The sequence below is a fragment of the Typopeltis vanoorti genome, chromosome 16 (genome assembly GCF_054136105.1).
Source record: "Typopeltis vanoorti isolate ZY-2024b chromosome 16, IOZ_Tvanoo_1.0, whole genome shotgun sequence".
Lineage (NCBI taxonomy): Eukaryota > Metazoa > Arthropoda > Arachnida > Uropygi > Thelyphonidae > Typopeltis > Typopeltis vanoorti.
Window position 1 is genome coordinate 45,131,600 of NC_143564.1, and position 19,051 is coordinate 45,150,650.

Consider the following 19,051-nt stretch of genomic DNA (forward strand, 5'->3'; position numbering starts at 1 on the left):
TTCATAAATCGTTTGCAAGACAACTGTTACAAACGTAAATCACTTGGGGAACATACCCATTCATTTTAGTGTAAAATAGTAGCAAAGGTTCAGTTACTTTAGATATCTAATCTAGAAGAAAATGTTGTCTGCTGATATTAGAATCTTGGTGAATCATTTTTCTGACATTATTTCTCTATTCGTTATAATGTGTGTTTCTTGGAAGTGCGTTTTTTGTTATAGGCAAGTGAGAGGCAGCTACGAAAGTGAGATAATCCAATTAACCATTCTCTTCAGCGTGAGGGTTTATCAGACCTTCTAATGGACATGACGGTCAAATTGCACTTCTTATCCCTGTTCTTTCAATAGGTGGGCTGAATCATATCCAGATTTAGCTGGACGTCTATAGACTTCCTGTCCGTTTGGGAGGCATTTTGAAACATGTTCCACTGACAACAGAGGTTTTTTTGTGTGCTGCTGATATTTGTATTAATTATTTGGGTTAGAGCAGTTTCTATATCACATAAATAGAGCATTTGAATTTCAAGTTTATTATTATTTATAAATTAAATTGATTTTTCAGTTCATTTTTTAAGAATATTTTATTCAATTAATTATTAATCTTATTTTACTGATACTCGTTTATTTTAACAAAACCAAGATACTAGTGTTTCTATTTTTGTATTTTTTTAAGATTTTAACGTAATTATTTATTTTATTTATAGTTTATTTTGAATTTAATAAATATTTATTTCGCTTTTGATAGATTAATTCACATAATGATGCCAAGAAAATTTGAATCCGGAGCTAGTAAAAGAAACGACTTAGAGAAAATGAAAAACAGCTGAATAGTCAAAAGGGGGCAATTTTGTCTTTCTTTCGTTCTGAAAATGAAGAATTTCATAGAACTGAAGTTGTAATTCACAGTCCTCGGAATGAAAACGAAACATTGGTATCATTATCAGGAGGAGATGAAAGTGAAAATGAAGAACATCAAAATGATGTAGAAAACATAGGAAAGAAAGAAGTAAATGAAACAAATCAAGAGGATTCTAAAGAAAATTTTCAATCGGAGTCTGTACTTACCAGCAAGCCAGCTATCTCTTATCCTACATATATAGCAGTGTGGCCACTTACTATTAATGAACAGTTTATCGAGCATATTTTAATAAATATGCCCCAGAATGTTGGTAAAATCGAAAATTTTAAAAAAGAATACACAGAACGCAATAGAATATATGTCAGAAATGTAAATGAATCACATTTTTACTGTAAAAAGGCGAATGGAACAAAGGAGAAACGAGAGTGGCTAATTTTTTCAGAAACCAGCAAAGCAATTTACTGTTTTGTTTGTAGATTGTTTTCTAAGTCAAATAATAGCTTAATGAAGGGTTTTAATGACTGGGGAAATATAACATGAACCTTATGTGAACAAGAGCATTCTACTGAGCATATACGAGCGATGTGCACATATCGCAAAAGAAAATCAAGTTCTGTAAATAGTCGAATTGATTCTGAATTGATCAAACAACTACAATCTGAAAAAAATTATTGGAGAGAGGTTTTAAAAAGAATAATAGCTACCATTAAGTTACTGAGTAAACTAGGGCTAGCATTTAGATGAAATACAAATGATATTTTTTCGGATTCTTGCGGAAATTATTTATCGTGTTTACATTATTTAAGTGAATTTGATGATTTTTTTAAAACATCACATGAAAATGTATGCCAGCTTTGGTTCTGGCAGATCAATTATCTTTCTTACCATACTTGTGATGAATTCATAGCGTTAATAGCTAAAAAAACAAGAGAAATATTAATATCAGAAATTAAGGAAGATGCTTATTTTGCAATAATACTCGATTCAACGCCAGACATTGCCCATAATGACCAACTAGCTATGATATTTAGGTATGTTGCCCCAAATTCTGACATTAGAGAAACATTTATCGGGTTCATCAGAATTACACAACACAATTCCTTATATTTAGAAGAGGTAGTATTAAAAAAAATTAGAAGAATTATCTTTGGATATAAAAATGTGCAGAGGGCAAAGCTATGATAATGCTGCCAATATGAAAGGTATCTATACAAGTTTACAAGCTAGGCTGAAAAAACGTAGTCCCTCTGCACATTATATACTGTGCTCTAGTCATTCTTTAAATTTAATTGGCAACTATGCCGCGGAATCTTGTCCGGAAGCAGTGAAATATTTTTGTTTTATTCAAAATGTATATAATTACTTTTCATCTTCAACAAGAAGATGGGGTATACTCCTTAAACATTTAGAAAACAAATCTTTAACAGTTAAAAGACTAAGTGAAATGAGGTGGTCCGCAAGAGCTGACACTATATTGGCTTTGAAACGTGGATATAAACAAATTAAAGATGCATTACTTGAACTATCCATTTCTCCTCATGAAAAACCTATTTCTAAATTAGAGAGCTCATCATTAGCTGAACATTTTGACAAACCAGAAACAGCAATTTTAACAGTTATGTGGGACAAAATTTTACAACGAATAAATGCTACTAGTAAATCTCTACAAGATTCCGATATGGATTTGTTTTTAGCTAATAATTTGTTACACTCTTTAGTTTTATTTTAGATATAAGAAATAGTTTTGCTGCTGTAAATGAAGAAGCGAATTTATTAACAGATGAGACAAAATTTAAAGCTGAAAAGAAAAGAGTTAAAAAACGAAAAAAAAATTAGTGATGAAGTTTTACAATCTAACAATGAGATTATATTACATGGGAAACAAAATTTTGTTGTGAACACTTTTAATGTCATTTGCGATAAACTAATTTTGGATATTAATGAAAGAACGAAAAGCTATTTCGATATATTAGATATGTTTGTCATTTTTTTGAAGGAAGATATAGATCAAGACAAATACAAGACTAGTATTGATAAAAACTTATGGGACTGATATTGATCCAGAAAAGTTTACTGATGAAGTTAAGCAATTTTTAATAATGATTAAAAATTCTACAGTATTCCACTATACACCTGTGTTCTCCTGGATTCACCTCTTCCATACACCACTCTTTCATATATCTGTCCATCAACTGCCCTATTAATCAAATCACCAGCTTCATTTTATTATTATTATTTCATGACACCTCCAAGGAGTCCAAAGACTCATCGATGGTGGGCACAACTCTTCATCTACACCAACGCCATCTACTGCTCACCACCACTAGTATTTTTTGTCTGTAAATTGCATGTATCCTGAAGGCCGATTTATCTGTATGTGGGATGAAAGATATAAGTTTCTGGGAGAAAAAATCCTGCTACCTCCATATGAGATAGGCTAACTCACCTTCAACTGAAAAATTCCATATAAAGATTCCTCCCATCATGACGAGAATAGAACTTAGGCCTTTTCCAATCAAAGGGCGCAATGTACCGTCGTTCTAATATCCATCTCCACTGCTCAAATTTATGAAACAGTACCATGTGGAATCCTGTTCAGTGCGTTTTCGTAGTCCATCAGTATCACTGAGTAACTATTTATTTTATTCAAGTCAGTTGTCCCTTTATTATCAAAAGTAAGCAGATTACTAGGCATGACCTATCCTTCACATTACCATATGCACCCAGTAAAGTGTCACATTCTTGTTCATCATGTGCTGAAGTTGATCACTCCTAATCCACCTTCTGATCCTGATTAGCCTTCTCTTTTGGAGCTACCTAAAGGAAGCTGCAGAACTGTTTTGCCCTCTCTCTTTCTTTCCTTTCCCAGAATTGAGGCTTAAATTAAACAGCTTGGTCAGATGAGGTTCCAATTCCTTTGCACATTCTCGCAGAGGTAAAATCAGGGGCAAGACACTGATGCACATTATCTTCACCCTTATTCATCATTTATATGGATCACATTATGAAAGAAAGTGGCATTAAGCCTGATATTTAGATTTGGAGATGTCAAACAGCTCTTTGCTTTATACAGATAATGTTGTACTCCTAAACACATCTAGTGCAAGTCTCCAGGATTCTCTAATTAAATTGAATAACTGCTGTAACAAATTTGAAATGAAAATCAGCAATAAAAAGACCAAAACTATGAAAATTGGCAGGAACATAGAAAACTTCAGCTGCATTCTGAACAGAGATCCTATAGAACAAGTAAAATATTTCATTTATTTTGGCACACTTTGTAGTTAAGATAGCAGGTTAAATCTGGAAATAGACAACAGAATAAGCAAAGAGGGTACAGTAGGTAGCTACCTGGATAAATTTATATGGAATAAGAGAGAAATTAGCCAAAATACCAAACTAGCAGTATATAAGATGTGTACAAACCAGTTTTAGGTTATAAATCTGAGAGTTGGTTTAGAAATAAAGCACTTAATCAAAGACTAGAGACCAGACCACAAATACGAGGGTTCTGAGAAAAATGATTGGAGTGAATTGATGGCATCAATACCAGAATTATATTAAAAATGAAGATATTAGAAAGAAACTTATTACTTATTAGTAATAAGTTTCTTATTACTAATAAGAAACTTATTACGTATTAGTAATAGTACTTATTAGTACTATTAGTATTCAAGAATGTGTAAGCAGAGCTAATCTAAGGTAGTGTGGTGACTTAAATAGAATGGATGTGGAAAGGTTAACAAAAGAGGTGTTTGATGCCAAGATGGCAGGAAATGAGATGCAGAGGAAGACCAAGTTCTAGGTGGATTGATTCAGTCAGGACTGCCTTAGAAGAATGAAATGTTTGATATTGACAATATTGGAGTGTTACAAGTAATAAACTAATTTGGAAGAAAATTGTTGATAAGAGATTAATAATAATGTAAACTCAATCGTGTAGTGCTGTCATAGTAACCTGAACACACCTTGTTGGTACATATCAGGAAATTGATGATGATGATAAAATTTAGATTATATTAAGAGTAATTAAAATGCCGTACATGGTAGTGCAGTTTCAGAAGGGATGACAAGTTATTTGGAGCTGAGCTTGAGTTGAAATGTATACTAGGAGTTAAGGTGTTGAGAATGAAGCTTATTATGTAACTTTAGATATGTACATTGAATAGCTGAGAATGAAACATGAGTATAAATATTAAACAAGAAGATGATGAACGAACGAGAGATTTGGAATTTAAACTAGGAAAAATAAGAATTAAAGAATCGGAATGTTACTGTTATCCAGAATTTAGAGAATGACTTCAAGAGGATGGAAATTTGGCAAAATAATAATGGTTGTCAGTTCAGTGTTGGTGAGTATAAAGGTATGCAGTTTGATCTGATGAGATTTCCAACAGCATATTATATTAGCAGGGTTATGCTACAAGAAACTGATGAAGCCAGGAATTTTGGCATTATAGTGGATAGGAATATAAAGTTTGAAGGTCACATAGCAAAAATTGCAAATATAGTTCAGAGGATAATTGTGATGTTGAAATGTTGACATGCAAGGATAAGGAAGTCATTTTGCTTTTTTTTACAAGGCCTTGATAAGTATTTATAAATAAATAGCCTTGTAAAAAAAACCTTATTCCAAGCCTTGGAATAAGGATTTGAGAAGAAAATTACCGAAAAAAAAAAAAAAAAAGCAGAAATACACCTATTGGAATATAGCCACCTGGAATGTGAGAAGTATCCACCACAAAATCATAGAACTGGACCAAGCACTAGAAGAAAGAAATGTAAAAATAGCAGTAATTACAGAATCTAAAAAAAAGCAGAGAGGAACAGACGAAACTGAAAATTATATCTATATATACAGTGGGGTAAAAGCAGAAGAGAGAGCTAAATCTGGTGTAATGATCTTTCTACATAAATCTCTTAGAAACATTATAATCCATTATAACTTTTAGAGCAATAGAATAATAGAAATGAGAACTAAAATAGACAGAGGCTATATGACAGTAATTGGAACTTATGCACCTGAAGAAGAAAAAGAGGAGGATTCAGAAAACTTCTACATCCAACTGCAGAACATATTAAATAAGACCAATCCTAAGGATCACATTTTTGGTAATAGGAGATCTCAACGCAAGAATCGGCAATAAACCATATAAACCAAACATAGGACCTATCAGAGAACTTAACTGTAATAGAAATGGAAATAGATTAAGAGATTTTACTATAAGCAATAACCTTAAAATAATGAACACCTTCTTCAAACATAAAGACATCCACAGATACACCTGGGAAGCAAGAGACACAAGAAGCATTATTGATTACATAATCAGCAATATCAAAATGTCAGAAATGATAATAGATACAAGAGTATACAGAGGATCTGAAATAGAATCAGATCATTACCTTTTAATTGGAAAAGTAAAATGGGAACCAAGATGGAAAACAACAAAAAAGCATAAGGAAAATAGAAATTTTGAATCTTTCAAAGTTAGACTTTTGGACGACAGTAGTATTAAAGACTTGTACCAAAAAAGAATAAAGAACTGGATGACAAGTATAAAACAAAATCAGAACATAGAAGAAGAATGGTCAAACCTAAAAACCATAATGACAAAAGCTGCAAAAGAAAGTTTAGGAATAAAGAAAAAGAGGCCTTAGGGACTGGGATGATGAAATTAAATGCATTATTGAAGAAAAGAAAAAAGCATATAAAAACTGGCTCAACCTGAAAACAATAGAATCAAAAATCGAATACAGCAGGAAAAAAAAGCAATAGCAAAAGCAGCATGCAGGCGAATAAACAGAAACAGATGGAACAATTTTGTAACAAAATTAGAGAGAGACTGTACGTTCAAAAGACCTAATGCATATAAAATCCTCAAAGATCCAAGCAATGAAACTAGAGAAAAAGCAGATATTAATACCATTAAAATGGAAACATGGCAAAATTACTACCAAGATCTTTGGTATGATGAAAACATTCAAAACAGAAAACTACCCTTTGTAAACATCACATCACATCACTCTAGAAGAATTAACAGAAGCATTAACCCAAAGCAAAACAGGAAAGGCTCCAGGAGAAGACAATATAAACTTGGAACTTATCAAATATGCAGGACTTGAATTCTCACTCAGGTTACTTAACTTTTATAATATGATCTGGAAAGAAGGAAAATGCCCACAAGATTGGACCAAAGCAATAGTTATTCCCATCTACAACAAAGGACACAAATCTGATTGTAACAATTATCATGGAATCAGCTTACTTAGTACCTGTTATAAAGTATATGCAAAAATCTTAGCATATAAACTTAAACGTATAGTAGACCCAAAATTAATAGAACAAAATGGATTCAGAAAAGGCAGGTCTTGCATAGACTCTGCATTTACGTTAAAATTAATAATTGAAAAACACAGAGAAATGAACATAGAAACACGCATAGCTTTTATAGATTACACCAAAGCATTTGATAAAATTATCAGAGAAAAACTATGGGAAATCCTAGAAGAATATGAAATACCAAACCAACTCTTTAGAGCCTTATATAATATATATCAAGATAATAAAATATCTGTGAAGTACAATAATTCAACATCAAGCTGGAAACCAATAAATCAAGGAGTTCATCAGGGTTGCCCTCTCTCACCAATTTTATTTAATATATACGTAGATAAAATCATAAAAGAATGGAAGATAACTGATGAAGAAGGATTCAAGATAAGCCGTAACACTAGATTAGCTACTCTTCATTTTGCTGATGACCAAATAATCCTTGGAAATAATGAAGATGAACTACAAAAATCATTGTGGAGTCTAAATAATCTGATAAAAACATATGGTATGGAAATATCAACCAAGAAAACAAGTCATGGCCTTCAAAGGTGCTAATCCAATAAGAAGCAAAATAGTAATAAACAACAAAATAATAGAGCAAGTAAACACATTCAATTATTTAGGTTGCACAATGTCATATGAAAATGAAGTTGATATAGAACCAAAGATATCAAACTTTTTAAAAGTAACAGGCATTATAAATAAAATTTTTAAACCCAATTATGTACAAAAACACACATGAATAAGACTTTACAATACAGTAGCTAAACCAAACTTACTTTATGGCAGTGAGATATGGACAATAAAAAAAGCAGATAAAAGGAGAATTGAATCATCCGAAATGAAATTTCTGCACTGAACTGAAGGAGTCACAATAATGGACAAAATGAAAAGCAGCGAAATCAGAAAAAAACTTGGAATTGCAACCTCCCTAAATGAAACAGTTATTTGCTATAGAGAAAAATGGAAAGAACACATACTAAGAATGAATAGAAGCAGAATACCTAAACAAATTCTAAATTACCACCCAAAAGGCTCGATGCAGAGGAAGACCCTTAAAAAGATGGAATTGAGTCCGGAACAGGCCACTTGGCCTATAAGCCTGGAAAGGAAGAAGAAGATTATATGGACACATCCATGGAGTCCGAAGACTAATCGCAGGACATCCAGTCGATTTACACAATCTATCATACCTCTCTCCTTGAATCCATTAACAGACAAAGTACTCACAATTGACTCAGGCAATCCATTCCACTCATTCACAACTCTCCAAGCAAAAAATCTAGTCCTCACACCCCTACTAACACACATTTATTCAACTTCCAGGGATGGCCCCCCTTGTTCTGGTTCCTCTAGCCAAGTGCTGAAACATTTCCCCTACATCAATCCTATAAAACCCTTTAAGCAGCTTAAATGTTTTTATCATATCCCTTCTTTTTCTCCTATCAACCAACTTCTGCAATCCACACACTTTCAATTTATCCTCATAGGAAACATTCCACACTCACCATCTTGGTCACTAGCCTCTGAATGCTCTCCACCATTTCCTTATCCCCAAGAAACCCAGGCGACCAGACTTGAGACAGTTATCTAAATGTGGGTGTATCAAGGCACTATAAAGAGGAATAACAAGTTCCTTTTCTCTACATGTTAACTTGTTCTTCAATAGCTAAGTAATCTTATAGGCAACCGTAGCGATATGTCCTCTAAACTTTAACTCTCTGTCTACTGCCACTAACCCTAAATCTTTAGCTTCATCTGTTTCCTGGAGTACAGTGCCATCAATATGATACACAGCTTGTAATCTGTTTTTCCCAAAATGCCTAACTTTACATTTCTCCACGTTAAACTGATATCCATTATCTTTTGCCCAAACTGACAGCCTGTTTAAATCATCCTGCAAGCTCTCCACATTGCGTTAACTATTACTCTACTTAATTTCACATCATCAGCAAACAACTGAATATTGCCTTTCAGGTTATTTCCAATATCATTTTTGTACAAATTAAAGAGCAATGGTCCCAGCACTGAGCCTTGTGGCACAATGCTAGTCACCTGTTTTCACCTTAATTCTGTCCCTCCATATACCACTTTTTGATATCTGTCCAGCAGCCACTCTCTTATCCACTTAACTAGTGTCATATCCAACTCTGCTGTTACTCTATTATAAAAAGATAGTGAATTATAAGCATGACTGACCCTTCACAAAGCCACATTGCCCCTCATACAGTATCATATTTTTATCCACTTATTCTTGAATTCTCTTTTTGACCAATCTCTCCAGTACTTTTACCACCGTGCCTAAGAGATTGACTAGTCTATATATTTTTGCTACTGCAGTCTTAGAACCATCATTATACAAGGGAATTATTTTGTCCTCTTTCCACTTTCTTGGAACTGTACCATAGCTCTTAAATTAAAGAGTGTTGTTAGAGGCATTGCCAGTTCCCTTGCGCATTCTCGCAAAATCCAAGTTGATATCCCATCCAATCTCACAGCTGTATTTAGAGTCATTAGATAACATCGCAATGAACTATATAAAATTAAGTATTTTTTTATATTATTTTGTTATTTTTTGTGAGAAATGAAAAGAAAAACATTTCTCCGGCGTATTTCCAGCTATGCTGGAAAAAGCAAAGCTATTTTGGTAATGGAGCTTCCCCTCTATCCATCCTAGGCTACTTACTTTTCTCAGTCCTAAATCTGATGATATTTTAAATGAGATTGCCAACATACAATGCTTAATTTGTTTTCTCTGATATTATTTTATTCATGCTTTTTCAGCTATTTGATAAATATTTCTATACTCACTTATTAGAACTTCATCTTCAATACTTTTCCAAATTATATACCATCTCAGCTCAATCAGGTCCAGTGCAAAGTACTGTGTACCTTCAAAATATATATATATATATATATATATAGTGCGAATTAATAATTCTCATTTAGTTTAAAGCTTATTTTTAGCCTATTTTGGAAAGATGGGGAACTCCATTACCAAAATTGCTTTGCTTTTCCAGTTTACAGTCAAATGTTAGGAGCCTCATGAAATTTTTCAGAAAAATCCAAAAATTTTTAATTTATTATATGACTGATATTTTGCTAGTCTGTATGGTCTAGTAGAATGCATCGCTCCTCTAAAATGAATTTAATCTACAATCAAGCGGTTGTAGATTCAAATCCACCATGGACACAGATGTTTGTGAACATGAAAAAAAAGCTTCATGTTTGGTCTCTAGAGTAGGGTTTCCATATTATCTAGTCCTAATCTAATCACTGATGTATTGATGATGTATTACTGGTTTTCAAACTTTCATAGTTGACTATTTGCCAGTCATAAGCTTAGAACTCAGAAACTGTAGCCTGAGTGAACTTTCTCTTAATATGTGAATTTTGACTGACTCTTGATGTGTGTACTGAACTAGTCTGTGCAAAAAATGACATATTTTATATGATAATATAGGTGAATAGTAAGTTCTAAACTTAATTACAGTACTTGCAAATGCATAAGATGAATTTTTATTTTCTCATTCTTGTTTCAATTTTTTTTAGGTATGGTTTCGAGAAACTGGCCAAGTGAAATTGCAACTGACTCATCATGAAAGTTTGGCTGTGAACTGGTGCTGCTTTTCTCCAAATAATAGTATCATTGCAACAGCTGCTGACAACACAGTAAAAATATGGAATTCTGATTCTGGTATCCAGAGAAGAATTCTTCCACACAGAAGCAAAATGGTTAACTGTTGCTTTTCTTCTGATAGTAAAAAAATATTTTGTGCTGCTAGCGATAGTGTATGGTCTTGGAATATTGAAAACCTTTCAAGCATTAAGAACTATCCTATCACTAAAAAGGTTGGATTTCTTTCTTACTGTTGCCTATCTCCTGATGAAAAGTTTATAGCAGCTGCAACATCAGATAAGTCAATTGTTATATGGAATATAATTACAGGTCATCCACATGACAGTTTAAAAGGTCATAGTGATGTTGTAGAATGTACAAATTATTCACCTGATGGCTCAGTTTTGCTTGCTGGACTTATGGATGGAACTTGTACATTATGGGATATCCATAAAAGACTTAGTCACTCTACTGTTGTTTTCATAAACCATCTTTCGGTTCGGTTTACAGGAAGCAATATTGTTATTGCTATCATTGATGAAACAAATTGTATTCAGGTAGGTATTATTCATCATCCTTTACTAAATCTTATCCCAATAACAACTTTGCCACATCTATAATTATTATTATATGGTATCTCCATGGAGTCCAGAGACTCAACGCAGGAGACCCAAACTATTATACACACAAAAACCTGTCATACCTCTCATTCACTGTCAGGGCAACTAATTCTGACAATCTAGTTTCCACTCATTCACCACTCTCCGTGCAAAAAATCTAGTCTGCACACTCTTACACAGCTTCCACTGATGTTCCCTAGTTCTTTGACTGTTTGTCATATATTTCCTTTGCATCAATTTTATAAATCCCCTTTAATATCTTAACGGTTTCTATCATGTCCCCTCCTTTCTGCCTATCGATTAAACTTTGTAATCCATAAAAAAACCTTCAACTTGTACTCATAGGGAGCATTCTACAGATCTGTCACCAGTGTTATATTTGCGATGTATTTATTTTTTTATTCATTTTCTTTACCTTCAATTCTTTATTGTAATTCTATATCTATATTCATTATCTCATCCTTGTGTTAATCGATTTTACTTTAATTCTGACTTAGACTGACTACCCTGAAAATCCTATCTCAACACAAGCTATTTATCTACTTGGCCGAATACTTAGAGTAACCATATTTGAACTCTCGGACAAAGGGCCTATCTCATTGTTAGAGATAAATCCTTTGTATTTTACTGTCTGGAGTTGTTTCCCGTCAGATACTGGCAAATTTATTTGTTTCGCTGCACCAGCCAGTATCCTTAGGTTAGGAGGAATCCTTAACCAGGTAACTTCTCTCAGAAATTATACAGAGGTGATTATCCTAACGCTTATCTTTTAGCCCCTAATTATCTGAACTAATTACACTCAATGATGTTTGCAATCGTGACTCTACATTCATTTATACTCCACATTAGGTTCCGAAATTTATGAGCGATGAGTTGAATTCAGACACAGACTAATTTCAGGTTGAAACATAAAAACACATTTATTAAGGTCACTAAATTGTACATAGTTACATTCATTCTCATTATTAGATAAAAGTCATACACAGGTGAGGAGCTAATATAGGCATTTAAAACTTAACTGTAAATCTAACAGAATCTCCCTTCGCAATTTCACTCATTAGATTGTACACAATACATTTCTCAAATTTCTAATCTTCACTATTTACCCTATTATTCTATGTTAAAAGATACAATTCATGATGTCACACTCTATCTAATTTACAATCAGTGACAAAGCTACCGAGAAAGATAAACCCTGGCAGTTAACACTAATCTACTAAAGTTCCTTACTAGAATGTCCGTTCACATATAATACTTGACTGCAATTTGCACTTATTCTCAGCATGCTTCTCTTTTAACATAAAAGAGAACAAAACAGTACTTTACCAAGGTAGTCCACATTCTGCATACAGTGCTAGGTTCCTTGAAAAACTGGATCTGGAACATCGTAGAATTACCTTACACATGTGGTCATACATGGCATTTGTCTCGTCTACCCCTTCAGTATGGCTGAGGATCTGTCCAAGCTGGTCTGGTATCGTTGCCAGTTGTCTTATTCCACATCGCGGTCATGAATACAGGAACTACGGCTGCTGACATAGAACATCTATGGGCTATCCTGGATCCATCACGAGGCGAGATCCGAGAAGAGCAGGTCAAAAACCAAAGGTTACGACTCGAGCAAGGGCAAAAAGTGCCACGATCAAAAAGCCTTCTGCAAGGGGTAGCTAACCCTTTTTATTTCCCACCTTTAGCGCCCTCTTTTCTCTAATGAATCTTCGCCTGACACTCACCTTCTTTTCCTGCTAGTCCATCTGGATCACCGCATTTCCTTAGGTCAGCGTCTTCTCTTCTGCGAATTTGAACGTGAGCCAAGTTGGCAGCATGACTTTACAGTCATGCTGCCAACTATAGAGTATCATATCCCTATCCACCCAATGTTGGATTTTATCTTTAACCCACTTTTCCAATACCTTAAAAAACCACTCCTAGTATATTGGTCTATAGTTTGCCACCTCTGTCTTGGAGGCACCTTTATGAAATGGAACTATCTTACACTCTTTTCACTCCACTGGAATTCTGCCAGAGCTGAGATTTAGATTGAACAACTTCATCAGAGGCAATGCCAGTTCTCTTGTACAGTCATGCAGTACACAGGCTTACATCCCACTGCTGTGTTCACATTCATATTTTTCAATATGCTGAACACCTCCTCTTCATTTACTTCAATTTTGATATGTATCTTTTACACATGAGCAACTGCAAAATCTCCATCTGGATAATACATTTTTGCAAAATGATCACTCAGCTATTATTTTTGCCTCTGTCACCTTCCTACCCATAACATTGTTTAAAATTTTCTCTCATAGTCGGATTTGGCCTTTCTAACCAAACTAGTCGCTCTTCTTGCTTGCACTTTGTACTGCTCATGAGTATGCTGATCACCTTTTTCTTTATATTTCCTCCATGGTGTTTTCTCTTTTTGCAGCTCTTGCTTTACATCTCTACTCATCCACTTAATTCCCACTTTGTTTATCCTCCTGACCTTGGGTATACAGTCTGATCTTCTCTTAAACAATCTCTGACCATTCTCCATGCACTACTGGCATTCTTTCTTTGTAGCTATTCAAGCCATGGAAATGCTCCAAGATGATGCCTAAATATGTCATAATTACCAGCTTTATAGTTCAATATAAACCCTTTCTTGACAGAGAATTCCACATATTTGGCAACTTCCCAGAACAAGGCTGCATGATCACGCTTCCCAATTGGAGGCAGAAGATATATCTGATAATAACATCAGATATATCTTCTGATGCTATTATCAGATTTAACATTCTCAAACCCCTTATCCTGTTTATAACATGTTGTTTCATGTAATTATCCCTTAGTAACTGTATAAATTTCCCTTCCATCTTGCAAGCCTTCCTTTTCTCCCTCCAATCTGTGTCCTCCATAGTTAACATCTCCCATAATAATTGTTCGGCCTGCACTCATTGTGCTAATCAGCCAATACATGGCATCCATCGACAATGTATTTTGTCTTATTAGTGTCTATCTCACAGCTTTAAATTAACCATCTTCCCCAAAAACCTAAAATCCTCTTTAACTTCTAATTTTTTTGGTTGTAATTCTTCAGCTATCATCAGCAATACTCCACTTCCTGTCCTATTCCCTCTATTCTCCCTGAAAATACAATACCCTTTACATTCTATCCCTGTAACTATATCATTTTCTGTTAACCCGAGACGGTTTCACTGTTGCCTATAATTTTTGGCTGAATTAAGCTGACCAAAGCCAAAAACTCTTCTCCATTATTCTTGATACTTCTTGCATTTGTGTACATGCATTTCAACATTCCCTTGATTTCATCTCCTCCCTAATATCTCTAGTTTTCCTGGTTTTGTACTTCCGGATTCTCACTAAACACTTTCTCCAAACATTTAACTCCTAAACCATTTAAATGTTGTCCATCAGGCATATATGTCCCTTTTGTCTTTCAAATTCACTCCATATATCAATAAACTGCACATCATTCCTCCTGCACAATCTTCTCATGGACTTATTAGCAATCATGACCCTTCTCAATTCTGTCCTGTCATATCAGGGCAGCAGAAACACAATTTTTACTTCCTTACTCTTCATTTCTGCTTCTGTAACAACTCTTTCACATCTTCTCTCTTTGCGTATTTCTCCCCTTTCATATCATTTATTCCTGCCATAATAGTCATCCCTTTCACTTCTTCCTTCTGCTAACTAACAGCATTACTAAGATTTTGGCACCTGGGAAACATACTTTTATCACTTGGTCATTAAATATACCTCTCATCATTGAATTTTCATACAATACCATATCCTTATTAGCTGTTTCTGACACTTTCATACTCTCCAAATTCACATTTTCTTTCATTCTCTTACTTGCTATACCACATGATAATCGTTTCTTTAGTTGCTCTGTGAAGGATACAAAGTAAACACATTACTTCACTCCTTACTGTCACTTCATCAGCCACTTCTTTCATGCTCTCATTCCAAGCACTATCATTCACTATTTCTGCTTTTGTCAGACCACTTTTACTATCTTTTCTTACATGATTAATATTTGTTAATTCATTTTCCCACTTTCTACACAACTTGCATTTCTTGCACTGGCACACCAAATCAAACATTTTTGACATATACTCTCTCCATTCACACTTTCATACCTGTTCACTCTTGGCACTGCCATACATAAAACATAACATACACTACATAGTACAAGATCCTTCATGCTAAACGCAGCTGCCATTTTCCTTGTACCTATTGGTGCCATGCATTAAAACACTTTCTTAAATGATATCCCATATTAAATTTCACACACTCAACTTTACAGTCTAAAATAAGTAAGATACAACCAAAAATAATTGCTGAATTTACTAATATCCATTAAAATCAAAGACTTATCTGAAGGACATGTGCAACACACATGTTCTTCAGATAAGTAATTTTCTCCTGTTAAAATCCTTCCTTTCCTCATAAACAACCAGCAGTGCACCAATACTACTTTCATTGTCCAGTGAAAAAAGGCAAGCCATTCTCACACATCTTTTCTTGTTAAAAAAAAAAAAAAAAAAACTTTCCTGATGACAAAGTGAAGGCATCTTACTTTTGAAATATAATTTGACTGACCTAAAATAAACTTATCCTGAAAAATTTGTATCATATAAGACTGTTACAATATAAAGTTGAGTGCTTGTGAGAATTCTAATGTGATAATGAGTATTTTGTTAGTGTATTTCATATGGAGGGCTGGACTGTAGTGTTGAATAGTAATAGGAAGGAGGACAGACAACTGACAGTACAAGAATGAGAAGTGTTTAGAATTTTAAGTATCCTTGTTGTTAATAAGGCTGTGGGATTGGATATCACCACTTATATTAAGGGAATGTGCAAAGAGCTGGCTGTACCCTTGACTTGGCTGTTCAACAAAAGGCTGGCAACAGGAACAGTGCCAGAAGAGTGGAAAGAAGGAAAAACAGTGCCACTGCATACGGAAGAATCCAAGTCAGGAACATCATACTAGCCTATAGTCTGATGTTCCAAGTCAGGAACATCAAACTATAGGCTAGTATGTATATCAAGTGTAGTGGTGAAGGTGTTAGAGAAGCTGGCTAGAGACTGAATACAAACACGGATTGATTAGAATGGAAGGCTTTCAAGAGAGCAGAATGGGTTTGTTAGGGAAGTCATACTTTAGTAACTTGGTTACATTTTATAATAGGGTGACTAGCATATTGGATGGGGAGTACTTATACAGTGATTTATTTAGATTTTGCTAAAACATTTGATCAAGTACCACATGATAAACTACTGATGAAATTGGGTAGAATGGAATTTAATAGTCATTTGGTAGTTTGGTTGCAAGGCTGGTTGATTAATAGGAGCCAGAGAGTTGTGCATGTGGTGCAGTGTCCCCAAAAAATAGAAAGATAATGAGTAAGGTGCCACAGGTTCTGTTCTAGGACTGCTGCTGTTTAACTTATATATCAGTGATATAGTTCACGGTGTGAAAGGAAATTCTGTGTTGTTATTGTTGTTACAAGAGGATTTGAATAGTTTGGTGCTGTGGGCTGAAGGATGGGGATGTTATTTTCATTGTTGCTAAGTGCAAAGTGTACTTTGTTAATTAGACCCTATTTGGATTTCTGTGCACAGATCTGGTCACCTGGCTATATCGGGGATAGGGAAACATTGGAGAGAGTGCAGGAACGAATAACTAAGGCTGTCTCAGGACTCCGGAATATTGAATATGAGGATAGATTGAAGGAATGTGGTCTTCAGAGCTTGGTGGAGAAAAGGAGGTGTGTGTGTGGTGGGATATGATCAAGACATAAGTTGTTGAGAGAAAACTAACAAATAGATGCAGGGGAATTATTGCATAGGATAATGGTTGATGCAAGAACTAGAGCTCATCCCTGAAGGGTGTACAAGGGTCATGTAAGGATAAGGAGTAAAGGGGTGAAAAAAGAGATTTTTTTGCTTGTCGGGTGGTGAACAAATGAGTGTGTTGCCGGAATGAGTGCTCCAACATTGAATGTGTATAAAGAAAGGTGATAGTTATTGTGGTCTTTGAGCATTTGACTTCCCATGATGAGTCTTTGGACTCCATAGAGACTTCGAAATAATGCTAATACAAGAGAAAGAAAATACAAACATTGGTAAGTTGCAAAACTTTTAAATTCCAGTTATTTGGCTGTGAAAAATGAATTTTTAATATCTTTTTAAAGCCATGCTGACCTTATACAGCATCATATTTTTATGATGCTGTATGAGGGTCTCCTCCTCCTCCTCTCCACCAATCTCTGAAGACCACATTCCTTCAATCTATTCTCATATTCCAGAGTCCTGAGACAGTCTTAGTTATTTGTTCCTGCACTCTCTCCACTTTCCCTATCCCAACATAGCCAGGTGACCAGATCTGTGCACAGAAATCCAAATGAGGCCTAATTAACACCTTATAAAGTTACTTATAAAGTGCAACTATCACCTCCTTATCCTTACATGTCAGCGTTCTTTGTGTTACAGCAGAGATTTTTTGAGTAACCCTTACAACTTTCGTGATGTGTCCCCTGACTTCACTTTTCAAGATGCACAGTCCCCTTGTTTTCCCCCACCTCCTGAAGAACAGTTTCTCCAATGTGGTAAACCTCATTCCATCTTGAATCTACCATTCTTGAATTCTCTTTCTGACAAATTTTTGTACTACTTTTACCACCATGCCTGAGATACCAATTTATTTATAATTTGCTACTGCAGCCTTAGAACCTCTTATGTAAGAGAATTATTTTGCCCAGGTGAGACTTAAATTAAAGAGCTTAGTCAGAAGCATTGCCAGTTCCCTTGCATATTCTCACAAAACCCAAACTGATATCCCATCAAATACATTGAGATTCTGCAATAACCTAAGAACCTCCAATTCATCCTCCTCTGTTCTCACATCAGTGTTTGCCACATATGTTAAACCAATAACCTCAGCAGGATGATATACTCTTGCAAAGTGGATATTCATTAACTCAACCATTTTATCTGTTTCTGTCTCTTTGTGATCATCATCACTCTTCCATAGATTAATCTTCCATAGTCATTTTCTTCCTCTTACTTACCACATGACGAAATAACTGTTTTGGATTTCCTTTGGCCTGCTTTGCTAGATTCTTCTCATAATCTGATTTTGCCTTCCTTGCCATGCTGGTCACCTTTCTTGCATGAGCCTTGTGCTGTTTTCCACAGCATTTCCTTCTTCTGCAGCTCGTGCTTAATGATATTACTCATCCATCTACCTCCTATATGATTAACCCTCCTTACCTTAGGTATACAATTTAAAATATTGCTTCTTCTAGATGACCCTTAACTGTATTCCATGCACTACTAACATCCTTACCTTGCAGTATTTTATGCTATGGTATAGATTTAAACTTCTTCCTAAGCATGTCATAATCACATACCTTGTAGTTCCACAAATACCCCTCCTTGATAGAATATTCCTCATGTTTCACAATCTCCCAAGTCAAGACCACATTGTCATTTTCACCAATTGGAGGCAATATATTGATAGCTCTTCTGATCCTGTGACCAGGTCCAATACTCTCCCATCCCCAGTCCTCTTCATCACATGCTGCCTTATGTAAGTATCTCTTAGT

The 19,051-nt window shown here is 34.7% G+C and overlaps 1 protein-coding gene across 1 annotated transcript in view; it reads left to right on the forward strand.

Moving 5' to 3' along the window:
• LOC150097985 (apoptotic protease-activating factor 1-like) overlaps positions 1-19,051 on the forward strand; it is a 313,888-nt gene that overhangs the window by 163,847 nt on the left and 130,990 nt on the right. The window contains exon 8 of the mRNA XM_090406652.1: positions 10,746-11,369. Within this exon, the coding sequence (XP_090262778.1) occupies positions 10,746-11,369 (624 nt within the window). The remainder of the gene's footprint in view (positions 1-10,745; positions 11,370-19,051) is intronic.